This window comes from Accipiter gentilis, chromosome 15 (genome assembly GCF_929443795.1).
Source record: "Accipiter gentilis chromosome 15, bAccGen1.1, whole genome shotgun sequence".
Classification (NCBI taxonomy): domain Eukaryota; kingdom Metazoa; phylum Chordata; class Aves; order Accipitriformes; family Accipitridae; genus Astur; species Astur gentilis.
In genome coordinates this window covers 25,981,739-26,002,987 of record NC_064894.1, presented here as the reverse complement: position 1 = coordinate 26,002,987, position 21,249 = coordinate 25,981,739, and the positions used below count along the sequence as shown (strand labels likewise).

Genomic DNA, 21,249 nt, shown 5'->3' with positions numbered 1-21,249 from the left:
TCCTGAAGGCGTTTTAGTGCCAAGAGCCAAGAGATCAATAAAAATTCAGAAACTTTAAGGCAAGCTACCTATCATGACTATCCGGAAAGGTCTGTAGGACTGTTGGTAATACATAATTTGGGTATAGAGCTTTCTGACAAGCTTCTGTACCATCACATATTGTGGTGCTTCTGCTAGTGGGCAGGATTGTTAATGCTTTGCCTTCCTGCAAAGAAGTCTTAGAGTGAAAATATAAAAAAAGGGCTGCAAAGAAAACAGCAGAGAATCAATTTTGCGATATGAACAGGAACCACGTAGCAGCTGCAGTGAAATGACCAAACACGTTTTATTGGATGTAAATGTCAGTGACATCCGAATTTAGTTCTGAAAAGTGATAAGGTGACTGAAGTCACACACTTACTTTAGTTATCTGTCATTCTGCATTCTACTTTTTACCATAAGGTCAGTTGTTCCTGCAGTATGATTAAAGTTGCTGGCTTTTTAATGAGAAGAAATAATTTTCATATTCATTTTTAAAATACTGTGTTTCTGTTCTAACTTCAAATAAGCAGCATGTAAAATAAATTGAAGAACAGCGTAAACGGATATTGCAACGTAATGGAAACTGCAGTAAGCATTGAATATGGGAGTTTCCTATGGCTTCCACTCATCCCTCCTGGCCATGTCTGCAGAGATTTTTATGTCCTTCTGGGAGAAGGGTCTCCTACTGGGATCAGGGCTTGATTCCCAGGATCTCTTGTGATTTCACCAGACATGTACCATTATTTGAACTCAGGTTTTCCTTTTTTTGCAGTTCTTGTGGGTTAGGATAGTAAATATATCTTCAGCAGTTATCGTAGCGTTTTATGAGTTCAGTTGATGTGCTGGACACATGAAGCGTCATTGTTACTGCAATCTGCATTTTGTGAGGGCTATATACTAAAAATCTCTCCTTTTGAGAAGGGAAACAAATAGGACATATGTTAAATGTGACTGATAAAAGACAAGACTCTAATCAGCGTGTATATATATATATATATATATAAGGAAAAATGGGGAGAAAATGAAGTACGTAATAAAACAACTAAGATTACCAGCAGGGCAAGAACTACAGCTACAGCACATCTCCACAAGCAAGTGAAAACACATCTATCATGTAACCCTGGGGGCTGGTGGGAATCCAGCTGAATGATAAATGTGGTTTGTGTGTTTTTTCTTAAAGTCAGCATCTTGGGACTTTATTGTAGCATACAGTCAGCAGGATCATGGCAGTCTGGGTTGTTGTTGTTGGATTTAAAATATCACATTCATCACTGTATTCATTTTTCATTGCGCTGTTATATACTTAGTGGTTAGTAAGGCATTTACCTCTGTTTTGAATCTATAAGGAATTCCAAGCACCACATTACTGGAAATCTATGTAAAGTGCTTGGCAAAAATGGGTAAAACCTCAGGGTCTGCAGATGTCCATTTTAAGGAAGCACATCTTAAACGTCGTAAATGCCCAAGATTTGCAGCAGACTGCATTGTATCAATTGGTGCTTGGCAAGATGTGATAACAGGGCTTTTGAAGAGGTTCCAGAGGAGCGTACCACAGTTTGGGGTGGTAACAATAAATGAAAAAAAAAAAAAAAAAAATTTAGTAGATAAGCTGAAGGGAACATATATTTAGTTCAATTTGTAAACATTTGTTCTCATTTCCAAATTGTCATTTCATCTGTGTGGAAAGAGAAGTGTGTGTGAAGTGTAAATACATGGTGGGTGTTTTAATAAGGAAACTACACCATCCAAAGAGGTTTGGGGGTATTTCATACCATTACATAACGATGCATGATTGGATTCTAGTGCCATTCGCCACCTTTGTAATCGTTCAGAAACAATGCATCGACTCCTGTGCTCAGAGCTCCGTAACCTTAGTTAATCCTTGCGTTTGTGAGACAGGTATGGTAGTAAATCCCGCTGTAGAGGTGGGGCTGGATGCGGCCCCAAGGCACATACGGGGTTGTGCGTGCCGTGCTGTATGACACCTAGGTGTGCGTTTAAGGTGCCCGCGGGCCTGTCCCCAGCAGAAGTTTTGGGTGAGGACATGGGCACCTGCCCCGTACAACGTGCTTGCCTGAGGCAAGCAAGGCAGAGCTGTGTCTGGTGTCCCCTCACACGTGCTGCACACAGGCACTCGCTCAGCCCCACCGGGATTGGGGGGAAAGGCTGCTTTTAGCATAAGGAACAGGTAAAAAGATATATGCAGAGTGGTAGTGAGGATGTAATAATGCTACAAGATTTTTCTTAGCTCTGGTAGAGATAGTGGTACAGGCCAATGCTTTTAGCCTAAGGCAAGCCAAAGAGAGACGTCCTGAGACGAAGAATGGAAGGCAACAGGTAGAGGTGGGATGAGGCAGAAGGAACAAACATTTCGCCTGCAGAGCTGGGACCAACGACAGAACGAGGTCAGGCTCGTTTAGCTAACCAAAGAAAAATAAGACTAATGTTTAGACGGAGTCTTCCTGCAACAGCACATCTATTTACCGTATTTGTAATGTGCATTTTTCTGTTGGCAATGGTGTAATACAGCAGTGGGCTCCGGCCAGCGTCAGGGCTGGAGCATGCCCCTTGCTCCTGGGAGTTTAGCTGTGTGCTCAAGGCTGGCTGGCTGATAGAAGATGCCTTGGCCAGCCTGGGAGCTTTTCAAGAGAAGGAACCTCAGCAGGAGCTCCCCAACATTTTCTCGGTAGATGCTTTTAGGCTGAGGCGCTTGCATCTGGCCCCCGCCTGAGCTGCAACCCCACGGGTGTTGCAGCCCTGCCCATGCCTGGCCTTGGGCCCCACTGACCCGGCCTCCGGCTCTCACTGCACCCTGATGACCCGGAGCAGTGCTTCTTCTCTCACAGCGTCCGAGGTACGGGCACGATTGAGCTCTGCTGAGCTGGCCACCCATTACTGCTTCTTAACATCCTAAACCTTATCAGAATTACAGTGTCAAGATTCTTTCTATTACGCTTGTAAAATCATTCCACTTACCCGCTTGCTTCATGCAATAGCTGTATCACATCATTCCGATCCATTTGATATGCTGCATAGTTGGTATTTTCAGTAAAGTTCTTTCAAACCCAGCCCTTTGGAGTACCTTTTTTCTCCCTGGAATTGGTGGCAGGAACTCCTTTGTCTCTGACTTATGGCTGGGGGTCAACAGGGGTGTAGTTAAGTGTATCCCAAGCAATCAGTATACGAAGGACAACAGCAGAGAGCTGTAGCCATCACAGTCTAAAACGGAAAGTGAGGCTGGTCTGTAGGAAGACGAAATATGTTGTCTAAGACCCGCCTGATGCATTTAAAATGAACATATACTTCAGCGATCCCAGGGCTTCCCCAGATCAGTGTGGTGCACCTACATAGCTGAGGAGCCACACTTCCAATTTATTGTCCTTAGCAGCCCTCCTGGGTCAGATTCAGAAACCCCCTGGCCTCAGGTTAGGCGAACTACATGGTAGTTAATGACTGCATCCTCCAACTTTTGTCTGATCAGTACTTGAATTAGCAAGGGGTAGTGATTGGAGCCTACTGTCCATGGTTTATTAGCACACTGTCCTTGCACTGTTAACACATACGCCTGTATGAAGAAAATAACTTTTTATGTAGCCTGAGGGCTCCTTTCATCCCTTTTCATTTAGAGCACTTTCTAAGAGTGTTTTGCTGGAGTAAGAAGATCAGCATAAAACTAATAAAGCAAAACTTGGAAGATACCAATTTTTCTTACAGCAGTGACACATTACATAAATAAACCACTGTGTAATCCAGTAAGATAATAGTTTTCTCAGGATGCAGGTTGCTGCCATCTGCCCTTTATAGAAGGGAGTTTTTTTATACGGTTGCTGGGAAGGGAACTTCTCCAAAACCAGCAGCTGGCAATGGAAGTCTTCACCTCCCCATCTGCAGACCGCCCATGAATTTCCCAGCTTTTTGGAGACGCCGTGGCTCGTTTCTGGACTTGCGTGTCCTCTGGATGCTTGCACACATCACTTCTCTGGTCTGGCTCTCTCAGAGGAGGCAATGCATTCCTAGTGACTTGATCGGAGATGTAAGTTACAGTAGAAAATATGGCACAAAACATCATTTTAGATTGAGGTTAAGACGATTCTTCCTTGCCTGTTTCATTGTTCATTGCCCTGGGCTCCTTAGCATATCCAGCTTGCAGGCACTGGGGACTCAGGGTTGAAAGGCACCCTCTTTCTTTTAGGTGACCTCCTTAATACCGGATGAAAGATTTTACCACATTTTTTCTGGCAGAGTGTCCTGTCGTGACCAATGCAAATACAGTAATTGTGGCTTGCCTGAAAGATCATTACGCCCCAAATTCAAAATATTTCCTGATTGTACTCTCCTCATTATAACGTTTTCCATCTGGTGTAACTTCAACCAGTTGTCCCCTGCCCAGTGACCCTGCGTGGCTCTCCTAGATCCCGAGCGTACAACACCCTGTATGGCGTACATCCAGCCATCATACGTGTTACCAGGTCTGTGACTTTTGGCACAGGATCACCTTTCTGATACTTGATCGGGCATTTGCCTGCCTTGAGGGATCCTGAACGCTGCCCATTGCCAGAGCGTGAGTTTCTGTGTTCTCACTGCTGCTCAGACCAGGTTGTTTGGACTCAAAGCACATGCTGTGCTCTGGCTCAGTCCCTCATGGGGACACTGGGGACACTGGGGTGCAGCCTCGCTACAGAGCATGACTGCCGTGAGTGACCAAGCCAACAGCAAATAATAAAATCAATTAACTGGTCTTTTAGCATTTAACTGGTCTATAGCTTATTGAAAAGTATTTGTCAGGAAATGTGTTATTTGATGAAGAAAAAACAGCACTGTATTTTCATCTTTGACCCAGAACTGTGAAGTGAGAATAATTGCTCTCTAGGCAGTTCAATTGATTTGAAATGTTCCTACGGAAGACTTCCTATATAGTAGTCTACGTATAGATTGCAGAATGCTTTAGAAACTAGAAGGATAAAATGTGTTAAAGGCTCCTTAGCTAGCTACAGATACGTAAAGGTATTTTAGGTTAAAGAATCTTTTTGGTTTGTACCCTAAGTAAAGAAAAACCTAAATTCCCTTGCTAAAATTAAGACGATCTCTATACTCACTCAGAGCATGTGGCGATCACTCCAGGTCTACGCCCGCTTCAGGCATTCGGTTAAACATTTGCCGATTCGTTAAATTCATTCCCGTTTAGCAAATAAACTTAAGATCATTACTTCTCATTAAATCCGTGGGCTTAAGCTCGGACAAAATTAGGTCTTTCCTAATACTTGTCTAATTCAGCCTTTCCCACCTTACAGCGATGCTGTTTTGTGGGGTTTAGCGGCTCATGCGGTGAGCCGAGGAGCAAAGGTCGCTCAGCACAGAGCTCTTGGCAGCGCTGGAAATAGAGGCTGTACACGGAGGGTGCCCGTCCAGCCCTGGCACGGCAGGGCTGGTTTAGCCCTGGATCTGCATCCGAGCCCAGCGAACCAATGCTCTTTCCTTTGAACTTCCAGTGCACTTGGTTATGGCCTGTCTTTCCAGGCTGCATTTTGATCTTCCACGCATCTTCTCTTCTTTTAACGCTTACCTGCTATCCTCTGCTGATCTTGCATGTAAAAAATCACTGACGCTAGCAATCATTGTGTGTTATATATTTGCATCCACGCGTAACCTTAAAATTTCCTGGTTTGCACTAAATTTATACGCAATATTTTTCTCTGTCTTAGTGGCAATAGTCACATTTTTGTTGAGACCACCTGCCAAAAATAATTACTTAAAGCTTACACCTGCTCTAGTATTACCTGGTTTTAGCCTGATGCAGCCCAACCTGATTTCTAGGGCGTTACTTTTAGTTTACAGCAGTCAGTGCAGGATCAAATGTGTGGCATTCGGAGAGGCTGCAGTCCTCCAAACGTATTTTTTCCTCCTTCCCTCTGAGATGTCTGAGTTACCATATGCAGACTACATCTGGTATCTGAGCTACATGGGGCAAACCTGGCAGGGCAGTTGTGCTGTGGAGGTTGAGGTCGAGGCAGAATTGAGCCAGGAACAGTTAGCTTTATCCCTATAGGTGTGTATCCATCCGTCCACCTGTGCTTTAGCCATATGTGCATTCTGCCATATCTGCTTGTCTCTATATGATCGTATTGACACCATTTCCCATAAACTATAGACTGGCACTGAGATACGTTCACAAGTCTTTTTCTATACTCCTGTAAAAGTGCTTTTTAACAGCTTACGAACAATTTTTCTTAAGCCAGAAGAACGTTTCCAAGCTATTCACATGTGCCAGTAGCGCTTTTATTTTTGCCTTAAGTAAAAGCCATCAAGGTCCGTAAAAAGCTGAGTGGAAAATAGTGCCCTACCTTACAGCAGGCAGGAAAACCAGCCGGCGATCATGGCTCGAAAGTCCCACAGTTAATAATCTTGCAGGCTACCGTAGGCCTTTCGTTATAGGTAGGTACGACTTCCAGTCTCTGGAGGACCTCCGTGCCCTCGATCAGTTGCCTGTGGGAGGGAGAAGGACACACAGGATCCGTCTCCGTCCAGAGCCACCTCTGCAGCCTCCGGCTTGTGCGGGGCTGTAAAAAACCCAGGTGCCGCTTTCCTACCGACAGGCTGCACCCGCTCTGCTCTTTAAAAAGTTGTTATTCTCAATGAGGTTGCAAATGCCATCAGTTCTTGATTAAGTAGCCTCTAGTTGGCGTTTTAGGAGAGGTGAAAATACTACGGCTTTATGCAGCTACATTTATTAAAAGAAAAAACGTTGTACCGCGTGCCCCAGCTACAAATGGCCATTACTTTTGAGGAGAAAGAAGTCGAGAGACACGCTGTCAGAAGTGACAGCATTAGAAGCGACTCCCTGAGAAATATCTTCCATTTCCTTCGTTCACAACGCCAACCTGAATCCTGAAAACAGTCCAACATTTTTCAATCTTTACGATTTTCAGCCTGTCCTGCTCCCACGCTATGGGAGCATGAGCTGTGCCTCCTGCGGGCACCAGCACGGTGCTGGATGCCAGCAGTGCTCCGGAAAGCTTCATACCATATCCCATCCCATCCCACCCCATCCCAGCGGTACCAGGCGGGGAGGACACTGCAGGTGGCCCTTGCCCAAGCAGGGACGTCAGAAGGATGGAGAGAGCAGAGCTGGAAAGTGCCCGGCTGTCCTCGTCATATGCTGTGGCTGTTTTTTGCTCCCTCAGGATTAAACTCCCACCCAGATTTAAGAGTCCCTGGCTATAAGATCATGGACCCTGCACCTTTCAGATTATACAGAGCCGGTGTCAAGGCTGAAACTGGAGGTGAACGCTGCTGGTTATAAGTATATCCGGCCAGCAATTGCTTTTGGTTTGTTCTCTGTAGGTTAAATGGTTGTGTTTTCGCTTCCTTTAAATGTGCTGTCTTTCTCCATGATGTGCTTACATGGAACCTGCACTTGCTCTGTGGTAACACGTACGTATTTCATTCTCTTACAGCAAGCAAACAGCTCAGAGCAATAATCTTCCTTATTATATTCCTGAAAATCTAGCCATCTGAACAGGGACAGCCCCATACGTTAACCTACTGAGAACAAACTCCCAACGTGCATTTGCTAAAATAATTTCTTTCAGCTCGTGAGACCCGGAGGCTTCGCTCAACACCCCGCTGTCCCTCAGGGCCCACCTTCAGCTGACACCAAGCTACGCGGCCATCAGTTTGTAGCCTTCGTCCTGGAGAGGCCCCGGCAGCTCTGCCATAGGGTTTTCCAGCTTGAGCAAGCCCGGCCAGGGCAGAGAAAGGGAGGGATGGGTATCATTAGGTGCTGCAAATTTGATTTGTCCATCCTCGCCCTGGCCAGAGGCATCCATCCGCGTTGCAGCTGCCGGAGGGATTTCATGGATGCTTCCTCCCCGGCAGCAACGTCCTGCGGGGCCAGGGCGAGCTCCCGCGCAGCGGCAGCAAGCTTGTGCGTACTTACCCGAAAGCCACGTATTTTTTGTCCAGGTAGGGAGCTGGCTGGAGGGTGATGTAGAACTGCGAGGCGTTGCTGTGGCGGCCCTTGTTGGCCATCCCAAGGACCCCTCTTCCCTTGTGACGGATGGAGAAGCTTTCGTCTAGGGAAAGAGTTCGGGGATGAAAGGCTGCAGTCGTGTTGCTCCCTTTGCTCCTATTCCCTTTTGGCAGCTCCCGCAAGCCCCCCTTTCCTTCTTCCCCGCTCTCCCTTTCCCTTCTCCTTTTCCCCCAAAGGTCTCGTTGACTCTCACGCGAGCCAAGTCCGGTTTGAATCAATGTCCTTCCTAGAAGGAGCTTCCCATCACTGCCTAGTGCTTAAGCCGGTAAGGAAGCTAATGAAAAATATCCATGAAAAGCCACTCTAGGTATTTCTGAATGTCAGAGCCGCAGCAGCAATGCCTCCGGCTCTCCGTTGTCGGTCCGTAATGCCTCTCGCTGGAGGAGCTCGGGGCACTTAGCTCGGCATTTCCCCGCGGCTACCGGGGATTATTCCCACTGTACGGATGGGGAAGGCGGGAGGCAGAGCGGACGGTCCAAGCGCAGCCTCTGCTCTTGAAGAGGGTGAGGGCGGGCAGGGCTGCCAGGGCAGGACGGGTCTCGCTGGGGAGGGATGCCCGGCTGCGCCCAGTGCTCGGCGGCTGGCGCGGGAGGGTGAGCGGGAGACTTCTTTAGCCAAATAAAGTGATGGAGCTGAATAAATGGAGAGCAGATATTTAGTTAAGGAGGTTGGGGTGCTTCTCGGCGCGGAGGCTTTGTTCCAGGGCGAGGAGAGGAGGCAGGCGATGGGAGAGAGAGCTGTGAGGAGGTGGAGAAGATCCTCCATGCCGGCTGAGGAAGGACTGGTGAGGGAGAGAAGAAACGGCTCTCAACAGGGATGACTGGGGAAAGATAGGCATTAGGTGTGGTTGGGGTTGGGGGAGGATGGCAAGGACTTGATTCCTTCTTCTCTGTGGAGGGAGCCCGGCTACGAGGTGGGGAGCAGGGGGTCCACTGATCCTGACCTCCTCCGTCACCCGCCTCTGGTCTGATGACACTGAGCAGTCAAGAGCCCCATCGAGCTCTCAGCAAGCTTGAAGGAAACTGTAGAAATATTTAGATTTTATTGTTCTCCGATTTTTTTTTAAAAAATTCTTTTTACCCTGTTTGAGTGCCTTTCTCAGAAACTGATTCATAAAAATGGTAATTAAATTTTAACTGAACAGTTACTCCCTGACCACTGCCTTGCGGTTTGCAAAATGAGTTCAGCAGACTAATTTTGGAGCAGGATGCTTTGTCCAATGACATGACGCTCCAGCCTGAGTGATTCTCTGTAATTACCTCAGTCCTTTCAGCTCATTACAGTAAAATGCGGTTGCGTCCCATTAATTTCAGCGAGCGCTGCAGCCCCCAGATCCGTGCCAAGCACGGAGTCTCCCAGAACATTGCTGGCTGACAGAGGCATCTATCACCCTTTTCAGATATCGGAGATATTTGTCCTCTGCCCTCAGTGTAAAACAGTTTTGCGGGAAGTACTGGGAAAGCAATCTGAGCCTTAAAATAGAAAGGCATACCCAAGGGAACACCTTTCTCAAGGATGAAAAGCAACTTTTAATTAAAAAGGGGGAGGGGAAGAATTAGCAATCCTCTCCTTCAATACATCGACACGTGGAATATGTGCAGTATGGGTAATAAAACTCTTCCAGGGACACTTTCAAGGTTGACAGATTCCAAATTAAATCCACCGTAAAATCACTTAAGCGATTTTTGATGCATTGTCACCTTCCCACGTGACATGGCAGCTTCTTTCCTGGGTGGCACAGGGAAAGCACAAGCTCTGCCTGGAGGAGGAGGATGGAGCTGGGCTGGGGCTCCGTGCGGCAGCCGCGGGCAGCGCGCGTGGGGCCATCGCCCTCCTGTACGCAGAGGTGCCCACGCACGCTCAAACTCGTTTTCCTCCGCGGACGATTTCTACCCGAAGAGAAAGCGCGAAGGGTGCGAGATGTGCACTAGCACAAATCCAGCGAGTAGCACTGCTGGCAAAAGAGGATTCACAAACTTTTAAAGCCTCGGTGACATCCGCCTTGCAAACAATTTAACAGCCAGTCCTATTTTTTCCCAATACCAGCTCATGTTCGTTCTGAGATGCGTGCGTCCGGAGAGTCGAGGCTTGCTGCTATTTCAGGAGCTCCAGCGTCAAGGAACTGATTTTTGCCCCGTCCTGCCCACTCCAGGCAGCCCGTAGCATTTACCCCCTTAAATCCCGCACGCCGGGCTTCCACCTCCCGCAGCTTCCCTGCCCGCCAGCGCTGCGACTCGGCCGGGCAGAGCGGGCTAGCGACCCGCCTCCGGCCGGGTTTTGCTCCATCCTTCCTGGGGCCTTGAAGGTGAGAGCGGCTTCTCCTCACGAGTGGGCTCTTCAGCCTCTTGGGAAAGAAAGTTTTCAGCTACGCTTGGCATTTCTGATCTCACTGTTGGCTGCTGCCCAGCCTGCTCAAATGTCAAATCGTTTGCGCCATTGGCAGTGGGAAAGCTTTTATGTTAAGGGAGCATAAATCACTTTCAAAAGTGCTTTAACTGTCGTAAAACTTCTTTGTGGGTAGCATTAAATCTAAACAGAAGATCCCAAACGTCTGTGTCAATTACATGGGTTGTTTTTCTTAAATATCGCACGTTACAATGTTCTTTTTTTTTTACATTTTATTACTTTATACCCGTATGGGGGAACATTTTTTGTTAAACTTAGCTTATGTTTGTCATTTCTTGACTTTCATGGTTTTATGTGAGACTGAGAAGTGACTCCCCTTACACCCGCAGAGTCACGTAGCCGCTGGCAGCGATGCCTGCGGTGTGCCCAAGCCTGAAAAGCTGCCCGAGGTCCAGGAAATCTAGAGTTAAAGCCGACTTACTTCCATTGCTTTAAATGCATTTAAACAAGTGGTGTCAGGTGCCTGGAGATCTGCAGCTAATCCACTTCTGCATTTCTAAGGTCCTACCCACGAGGCGAGTATTTGCCGTTTGTAGGCAGCGGGCGACCACCAGCCCTCCCTGAGGCAGGGAGAAGGGGCTGGTGGAGCCGAGCCCCGGGCAGGGGACGCCAGAGGAGGGGGACAAGGTTACAGATCAAAAAGTGACCTCGCTAAAGCAGTCTGCTCATGCTAATACAGGCGGGCAACGATCCTGACTGAAAAGCAAACCCTTTTGCTTTAGGGAGATGAAAAGAAATTCCCAGGTTATTTTGTGAATAAGATCAGGTAAACAACTTGATTTTTGTGGAAATTTGCCATTTTCGCAGTGAGATGGCTGAGGAAACATACCTTCAAAGGTGGGGCCATAAATTGACTCTCCTCCATCTCCCTTCCCAGTTACGATGTCTGCGGGGCAGATAAAAGTAACCATCAGAGAGCAGGTTTCTCACAGGCGTTATCGGGAGTTGTCGGCGAGCGGCTCTGCCGAGGTCAGACGTGGGTTGCGCATCAGCCTGAGGGAACGACTGCATCCATCTTTCTGTTACGCTACAAAAATTTTAACAGACCTTTGCTTCCATCCCAAGAGATGGTCTCTCTGTGGAGAACCACTTCATGGGGTGCATTAATGGCTGCCCCTCTGAGAAGGTTCAGCATCTCCTGCTGGGAGAGCTCCTGCAGTGGCAGCGCCCAGCCGAGGAGGGGACGTCCTGGAGAAGGACGTCTGTCGGGGGAGCAGGGTTAGAAGAAGGAAGGGTGAAAATGCAGCTGTGCTATTATGGTGAGTTAAGACCACTAACTTGTCTAAGAATAGAGATTGGCTAAGAGCGCAACTCCTGTTGAACCAGATTTCTGATGAGTGAGGCACTAAAGCAACCTGATGCATCTATTTTTAAAATTACTTTTTTTTTAAAGGAGTCTGGTTTTGTTACTTTTGTTAACACATTGCCTTACACTATCAGGTTATGGTTAGTCCTCTACAGTAGCAAGCTTGTAATTTTAGGTTGCTTTTATGGACTACATAGGCATCTGCATAGTTATTCACGAACAGTAGGAGGTGTATCTTCAAAGCATAAACTTGAAATGTATTTACGCACTCACAGTTGGAGCAAGGCAAACACAGCTAAGAAATACCGGTAGGTAAGATGTATGATAGACCAAAAGGGAGTAATGAAGGAAATACCTTCTGATACACTCAACTACCTTGACTTCCCTGCGGATGTCAGTCGGGCAAACTGTGTGACCCATCGTTCATGGTGCCGTTCTCCTTGGTGCCACACTCCAGGCACTGAATTGGCATTCGGACAACTCACCAGCACATTTGCAAGGGTTCTGACACTTGGCTAAATGCCTCCCTAAGGTAATCGCTCTATAAAACAAGTAATATGTTTTCCTATGGATATCCTTAGCTTTTTCATGTTTCCAATTAGTTTCCTAATCACTTACCAAAGATCGTCATGGAAAAGAGTTTTAATGTTTTCAATTAGTTTCCTAAATTCTTTTGAAAAACTCTTGGATAATCAAAAGAACAAATTATCTAAACTTTTCCTATGTTTAGAAAGCGAGATGGCTAAAAGAGAAAATGTTTTCTGGTTTTTTTATATATATATATATTAATTAAGAGCTTGTCCTGCAGAGATTAGCTTTGTCATGCAGTTCAGCTCTGTCTCCGTGGATGAAGGCTATTATTCATGCAGATCGTCCCACCCTCGCTTCTGCTGGAACTTGGATTTACTCAGGACACCTGGAAACTCACCTCCTCCTTGGATCCACCCGTTTTTCACGAGGCGATGAAAAAGAGAGTTTTTGTAGGTGAGCTCTCGGCCGTCACGGGGAGACTTTGCTCCTCCGGCGCACAGGGCACGGAAATTCTCACAGGTCCTGGGACACGCATCTGAAAAGAGCTGCAAAAGGGAGAAGAGGAAAAAAACCATGTGAAATTCCTAGCTGATGTCCACTGGCCGGATTTCCATCCCCCCTCCTTCAGCAGGTGAAACCACCGCGCTGGCTGCGCTTGTTCCTCGCTTTTGCTTTTCTCCTCTGCAACGTACCTCGAACAGCAGCCTCCCGACGGGCTGTTCCTCGATGGCTATCTCCAGGTACACGAACACGTGCTGTTTAGAGCAGAAAAAACAATCGCAGTGAGGGAAAGGCCAGCTCTCTGTGCTGCACTCGCTTCCTCACCCCGGCCAGGGTCCAGCTGCCTGGCGTGAATGCTCTCAGAAAACGTCCGTGGGATTGTCAATGCACAACAGCATTCCTACTATTTTGTTTAAATAAACAAAAAAGTAGAGGATGTTTCACTTCATTCTGGGCAGAAATAATCCCAACAGTGTGTTAAAAGCAAACTACTGGGCAGGGCCCGCTTCTTCATCTCGCATTTATTTACATGCCTATTGCAGCCCATACAATACAGGCAGGAATAAATGAATCCGCAGGAATAGCGGCCATCCCACCACCATGGACGTTTCTCACTCTTCCCAGGCAGCCTCAAATCTGCGTGCAATCGATGCTGCATCTTCTGCGGTATTCATTTTGGTATGACATTTTATTTTCCTCTGCTCTGAATCCCGTGTCAGCGCTGGCAGCATCGCACCTCGCGACACCACGGCATTTCAGGGGGTCTTGGCTGGGAAAGAAGAGGTTTGGCAGTTGGGCTTTTGGTACCCAAGAATAAGGGCGCCCACGAATTTTGGTAGCTAAGGGCTGGGCGGTTTGGGATTTCAGAGCAGCGCATTTGCAGGATGGTCAGCAACGCGCTTTGGTCAGACTGTCCAGCCCTGTAGCGGTGAATACGAGTTGGGCATCGGGGCTAGCGTTTGCCCCTTCCTGGCTGCCGGGAGGCACGGAGGCACTGCCGTCCTCAGCGGGGGCTGCTCCCCATCAGCCCCTCCAGCCCCGACCCCACCGTCACGGGGCAGAAACCAAGAAACTGCCACCGCCGGGCTCGCTCTCCTTCCTCCTCGTGGTACCTGCCCTCTCATCTGACAACCTCTCCAGCCACTTACCCTGTACCTTCGGGTAAGAAAGACACTGCCACTTGCCTGGCTGTTTTTCAGGTGTTTGACGTAGAAATCCTCAGCGATCGCTCGGTAAAGTGCCTCGGGCTTGAAGTCGCGATAGTCCCACTCATGGTAAGACCACTCGAGTAGCTCCTTCTCGTCCCCCAGCAGCTGGCCGTCAATGAAGCACATCACCGAGGAGGCGTAAGCCCACACCTCACCTCTCAGTTCCTGCGTTTCAGAGGGACGACAAAGCCTCCGGGGATTAATTACACACTTAGTGAAGAAGCAGGCAGTAATATCCACCGCAGGTAAGGTGGCCTGTGGTTATTTTTATGCCTTTCCTACTTTAAAAACCGCAAACCCCGCCAACTGGAAGGGATGGGGCAGCAGCTTTCGGTGAGGTGTGCTGACGTCGCACGCAGTTACGTACCCTAAAGGTCTGGATCCTGCTGCTACGGGACGTTATCGTGACAAGAGGCATCTGGGTGTCACTTTGGGGCAGCTCAGACTGAGCAGGAAAAGCGCCTGGAGAGCCGCATCCTGCCTTGAGGGTCTCCGAGAACGTTCAATAAATTGGGGTGGAAAAGCTCACTTGCGAAATCTGGGGGTGGCTCGGGGCTGGGAGGAGGGCTGCAGCCCCAGGGAGAGGACTCGTGTCTGAAACAACCTGAGGACGCAAGAGTTACCTTCTTTTTCTCCTGTAAATATTCATGCCATGCAAATTCCGCTAAAGGCTGTATTACAGGATCTCCAAACTTCCTTGGAAATTTCAGCTTCAGAGCCTGTATTTTCAAGGTGAGGAGAAAAAAAAATTGTTTACAAGCAGTTTAATACCCTCCCACACTTTATCCTATCACGGCTTGTATTTCAGTCATGAACTGCAACCTAAGCCACGTTCTAATCCAGTTATTGCTCTGCACCCCTCACGCCTCTGGCCTAATTCCCGACACTGGCAGAAGTACACGCAAATTGCTCTAAATCCCTGTTTGCGGATGTAGCGGGTGTCTTGTTTTTCTAGGAAGGGCTGCTTCACAAATATTACTGAATTATATTGGTACCCCCCCCCCCCACCCCTCACGTGAGGTGGATGTAAGCGGTGAGATATTCAAAGACGTCGCTGAGCATCATCAACTGCATTTTTTGCACGAGTTCTTGCATGAACGGGGGGTCACAGTCATCTACTGTCCCACGAGATTGGACCCAGGGCCTTGGGGCGAGCGAGTGGCTCGGTGAAGGCTGCGAGGTGGATGTTTCCAGACCCTTTTGCTTGTACTATTGCCTCAGGAGCACACCGCTATTTAGATATGGGACATTCCTGTCCACCAATTTAGCCTTATCTCCATGGGGGCTGTGGCAAGTGCCACAAGCTGTGGCTCAAAGCCAGCCGAACTGGCCTTAAAAGGAATAAAGCAAAGTGACTTTCTGTTCAGCTCAGGGTCCCTGTTGCTGTCGTTGGGATGGTGGCTGGAAAAAAAAAAAAAAAGAAAAAAAAAAGAAAAAAAAGGAAAAAAGCCAAGAGGCACACACCCCCTGCAGCTATCAGCTTGGCTTCTCCTTAGGGCTGCTGATAGATTGCAGAGCTTCGTCAGCTGTAAATAATGCTGGGGAACAAGCTTGGCAGATAAACTTTTACAGGCAGGGAGGGCATAAAGGTCAGCACCGTGCACCCCACAGCGGGCTGCGTGCTGCGCATCTGCCGCACAGCCGAGCTTCTCATGAAAAGTTTGCGAAACCCCGTGAGGTTTGCAGCTTTTTGCTTTCTCATTTGCACCATCAGAGCTGCATTAAGGACTTGTCAGAAGCCGCCGAGCGAGTCGGGCAGAGCTGCGATGTGCGTAACACCTTATACAGCATTGCACAGCTGTAAAATTTCCTGGGGGTGTAGGAACGAGGATGCTGCAACAGAGACCCCCCGCCCCGAGCAGCACCCCATAAAGCCTCGGTGCCTGTGCCTGGCAGCACCGAAGAGCAGAAACCCAAAATTCGGAATATTTTCCTTCCAAGAGCCTCCGCCACGCGCAAGCATTCTTCTGCTTGTTTACTTCCAGCCCACGCTGCTCCCTGCTGCTCCCAACCCGGCGCTGGGGTCGAAGCCCGGGGTTTACCTCCGCCGTGCACTTGGCCACATGGAAAGCCGGATCCCGGAGCATTCCCACCACCGTCAGAGCCACCGGCACCCACCGCGGGTCCATGGCACCCCGGCCACCGCGAGTCCGAGTCCGTCAACAGAGTCCGGCTCCACGGCAACGCCGGGCACCAACACACACACACACACACAAAACCTCCGCATTTCTAAGCGCTTCCCAAGCCTAACGCGAGCAGTTTCGACCCTGTCAGAGTGTGGGAAACGCTCCGATTTCTGTTTTTTCCCTGAAGGAAGGAAAATGAGGTTACACAGAAAGCATGCGGCGGAGCAGAGGACTGAAGCCAGCTCTTTCCCGAGCTCACGAGGGATGCCGTCAGTACGGGTTCATTTAAAAGAAACGATGAATATCCTGTTGCTAACGGTGGCTAATAGCAGACGCACAGCAAAAAGCGGTAAGGATAAGCAAACACGAGAGCAGCGCTTCCCCATTACGCTCCCAGCCTCTGCTCAAGGATTTCCCGGTACCTTTGTGTTTAATTCCCCTTGGTGGCTCTTTTTCATGTGAATTTCTTCGCTTTTCAGACCAATGTAAAAATCCCGACCCGCAAAATCCCGTGGCAACGAGATTTACAGCTTAATTACACCCCGTGTAAAGCGTGCATCTCCTTCTGATGCGGAAACTCCTACCCACGGCTGGATTCGCCGGGCGCTGCCGAGACATCGTTCCCACCGGCAGCCTGGGCAGAGCGGTACGGGGCACCGACGGAGCGGTTCCAGAGAGCTCACGGCTCCCGCAGCAAAGATTTGTGCCACCGCGGCAGTTTTGTGCCCTTCTGGCGAACGCAGCACGTGCACGAGCAGTTTTGTGGGACAGCTGTAGGTTCGGCACGGGCTTCTGTCAGCACGCCTGGGTCAGGTCACTTTTCATCTCTGCGGAGGATGAATTTTAGGAGACACCGGTGTTAGAAGCGACAGAACTGAACTGTGTGTCGTGTCAAAAATTGGCGTAACTTTTGGTGACATGGTGGAGCAATGGAACAATTGCCACATCCCTGGGAAAAATACGTCTTTGACATGTCAAAATCCTATTGCAGATGAGAAATTAATACAGCTTTTATTGCATTTAATGTATGTTTGTTCTGCAGAACATATTTTCTGCGTGCAAATCACGCAGAAAATATGTTCTGCAGAACAAACATACATTAAATGCAATAAAAGCTGTATTAATTTCTCATCTTAATAACAATGTGCACTCTTCTTCTTTCTCAATTGTATATCCAAATGGCTTTACAAAGTGCTAAATTTGTACATAACCACAGAGTCAGAACCAGAAAGCCTGTAGCCTCTTAGCTAGATGTTTCTCAACTACCCGGGCCTGTAAAAAATTCAGACTGAGAAAAATCACAGGTTGCAGAGGGCTCCCCCATGTAGCCCTGAAGTTCCTCACATCCGTGTGTGGCTCAGTGGTATTTTCTTACAGCGATTCATTAGGGCGACACTTTTCTAACTATTTTGTTGGGATTTGCAGCAACGTTGGATTTGAAGAGCTCCATCCTCACAGCACCAGAGACGGTGAAGATGATCAGATTCAGAAGGTTTAGCCACCACAGCTGCTCCCTTGCCTGAAAGACCCGTGCGCAAGATGCTATTGTTTCATATTATGAAGTTGTCCTGCTGAAAAAATGCAGAAAACTGAGGGATATTGGAAAATTTGGACAACGGGACATATTAAAATCCTATGGTAGACAAGGCAGTTTCAATTTACACGCAGATACGGGATGGCAGCAGACGAGCCGAGGCGTGGCGGTAGCGAACGGCAGCGAACAGCGTGTGCGACTGCAGCTACGTTGTGTATAGGCTGTGACTGAGCGATGCAAAGGAAAGCCCTTTCCTTCCTCCTCCTGAGCTGCCAGAGCCTCTGCAGAACCTAATTTTAGGAGCTGGACCATATGGCTTCTGCTATTGCCAAAAAAGAGTCTAGAGCAGCCTTATATAAATTCAGGAAGAGAAGCAGAATACCCGGAGTCAAACACAAAATCAGTAATGCTTCAGAAAATACTCTCTTCGCTATCTATTTTTCTCTACACCCGTATTTTTAGCCTGATACAGATTAATACAACTGAAGTTTATTTGGCCTTTTAAAAAATGTCTCTTTCCTCCTTTTTGTACTACAAAACATAAGTATTAAAACCAGAGCAAGCCATTGCATATTATTTTCAAAAAAACAGACTGATGTCTGCGTTTTGTAAATGTGCTTAAATTTACACATAAACCCTGCTCCTGAAATTTAGTTCTGCACATACATCTGACTGGCTCCTGTTACTCCTTTTTCTTTAAAAAAAAAATAAAAAAATTAGTTGGGGTTTTTTTACTGGTAATTTCTAGCATGGAAATTCTTACTGCCATTGTGGCCAAGAAAGGGAATTAACTATAAGTCTAAGTCAATAAGAAAAGCAACAACTAGCCAAACAAGTGTAACATTATTAGCCAACAAGCTAGTAATATCACTAGCTGTACAGGACTGTTTTCTGCAAATTTATGACGGGCTTTTTTAAAAAACAAGAACAAGCCCAGAGCCATGGATTACTTGCTGCCTCTATCCATTCTGGCTTTTATTTCTCCCCTTCTTTTCACAACATGTTGCAATTCAGGTACGTTAAAAATCTATTCAACAGGTTACCAGTCATCGTGATTATATATATAAGAATCTTAAACTGTATGATTATTATTCATTTCAGCCTCTTTCTGCTACCTGTTTATGACCAGATGATGATGCTGTTCTGCAAGCTTATTCATATTTCTTAGATGAACACAGACGTTTTGCTGGTGTTAAGAGTTAGACGGGAGTTTGCCGGTCCCGCTGGGCTCTGCCAGCTGTGGCGGATGCACCGTGCTGCAATTAGTTTGGAGACAGCGACGATTACCATGAAGAAAAGTATGGAAAATGCAAGAAGTTGTACAGCACATTTAAACCATGACACTGAAACCCTTTCAAAGGCCATGTAGCAAATGTTCTTGGAAACATGAAGTCCTTTGAAATGCGCACATGTGCCCTGAAAGAGAACAGAAAAGCAGAATGGATTAAGAAAAAAAAAAAAAAGAAAATATTTGAGAGCAATCTGCACCTGAAGGTACTCTGGCAGGAGAGCTGCTAGGGGTCACGCAGAAGGGTCAGTCAGACGACTACAGCGTGGCCCTGCTGAACAGAATAATGCTGTGCTTGTTGGAGACGCAAATGCCAAATAACTTCGCAGCAGATACCTGGAGAGGAAACGCCGCACGGCTTATCTGCCGAAACTGCTGAACCACAACAACGTGCTGCGATGACTAGTGGGAGGACCACCGCCGCTGGCTCACACCAGGCCCTCGGGCTGCCACAGGTCCTTTCCGAGAGATGCTACGCAGGGAAAACGCGGCTGTCGGATCACCCACCAGTCGGAGTGAACGTGAGAGACTTCAGAAAAGGTCTTCCTGCTGCCAGGGAACGAAGGAGAGATGCAGCTCCAGAAAGAAGGAAGACCTCTTTAAGCTTAGTCTTCCAGGTAGAAGGCAGAAACTGACACCACCTTATCAAGAAATTCAAAGCAAAGCCAAAGGGATAAGCCGATTTTGAAGATGACAATATACTAACAGGGCTGTCCGCAACAACCTGAAGTTCTCCAGGTGACTGCTGTAACAGCCACGAGGCACGCTGCCGTCGAGGGCAAGGAGGATCCCGTGGCTTGAAGGGAAGGCCCGTGAACACGCAAGAATCAGTCCCCTTTGGGAAGGCAAACAGTGGGATACAGCTGCAGTCGTTAGAAAAACTTGCAGGACAGGGTAGGGGGCTGCTAACTAAAGCAAAACTCCGCTACCTGCTATTCCAAACATACTTTCAGTTAGGTAGGATGAAAACACTAGCCAGAAATGAGAAGTAAGCATAGTACAGCGAGATGCTGGTGTCCTGCTTTTGGCTGGGAAAGAGTTAATTTTCTTCTTAGTAGCTGGTACAGTATGTTTTGGATTTAGTGTGAAAATAGTGTTGAAAACACACTGATGTTTTAGTTGTTGCTAAGTAGCACCTATCCAAAGTCAAGGATTTTTCAGTTTCCCATGCTCTGCCAGCGAGCAGGTGCACAAGGAGCTGGGAGGGAGCGTGGCCAGGACCGCTGACCTAAACTAGCCAAAGGGATATTCCGTACCATAGAACGTCACGCTCCGTATATAATCTGGGGGGGAGTTGGCCGGGAGGGGCAGATCGCTGCCCAGGCATCAGCCAGTGGGTGGTGAGAAATTGCATTGTGCATTGCATGTCTTCTCTTGGGTTTTATTTTTTATTTTATTATATTCCTTTTCATTACAATTATTATTATTATTCTACTTTATTAGTAGTATTACATTTTATTTTACTGAACTGTTCTTACCTCAACCCACGAGTTTTACTTTTTTCCCCGATTTTCCTCCCCGTCCCACTGGGAAGGGAGTGGGATGGAGCGAGCGGCTGTGTGGTGCCTAGCTGCTGGCTGGGCTTAAACCACGACAGCTGGTTCACCTAGAATATGCCCGGGTGGTTCTTCCATTCAGAAGACTTGCTTGGGCCAGAGATGAACAGTGGTCCCTCATTTATTGTTCACCATGTTTTATGGAGGATCTGAAAAGGGATGGAGCATATAGCAGCGTCATAGCTCACGGGACCGCAGGTCTGCAAGAAGCAGACTCTTTAATGCCTCTAACGAACAGATAAAAGAGGCCCTGAAATCACAGCTACGGAGAGTATGGCACTACCTGTTCCTTCTCCGCTCCCGAAGAGAACGTGCGACAGCAGCAGGATTGGCAAGAAGCCTGCAGAGACGGACTTCTGACCATGGGAAGATAAGCGTCTCCAGGAAGCTCCCCCGAGTCCTGCCCAGGCTCCGGGGCACACCTGCTTGGCAAACCGGTCTCCTCCCAGCCGCTCCCAACTGGGACTCGGCTTCTCCTTACACAGTCAGCGAGACAGTCTGCTGCAGAGATGGAAGACGTGGCGAGACAGAAAACGTACCAGGCTGCTATGTTCACGTGGGCATTGGGCCAATGCCTAGGAACAAACCCCATGCTAGCTTTCATTTAAGGTGAAGTGGGGAAAAAACCCCCCCAAACAACCCAGCGCACTAGGATAGGTCTTAGCAAACACCAACCATGAATTTGATCATGATGACCAACCAGCTAAGACAGTAAAACAAGCGGTTTGCAAAGAAAGAGATGC

General features: G+C 47.9%; 1 protein-coding gene across 1 annotated transcript; it reads right to left on the bottom strand.

Annotated features, from left to right (window-relative positions):
* Positions 1–4,194: 4,194 nt before the first annotated feature.
* PPIL6 (peptidylprolyl isomerase like 6) lies at positions 4,195–16,131 on the bottom strand. The gene is made up of 10 exons (XM_049817894.1): positions 16,015–16,131; positions 14,831–14,861; positions 14,626–14,735; positions 13,943–14,167; positions 12,986–13,048; positions 12,691–12,838; positions 11,286–11,342; positions 7,958–8,093; positions 6,363–6,504; positions 4,195–4,269 (listed from the first exon to the last, which is right to left on the bottom strand). The coding sequence occupies exons 1-9, from the start codon at positions 16,129–16,131 to the stop codon at positions 6,393–6,395; spliced, it is 999 nt and encodes a 332-aa protein (XP_049673851.1). The 3' UTR covers positions 4,195–4,269; positions 6,363–6,392.
* Positions 16,132–21,249: the final 5,118 nt, after the last annotated feature.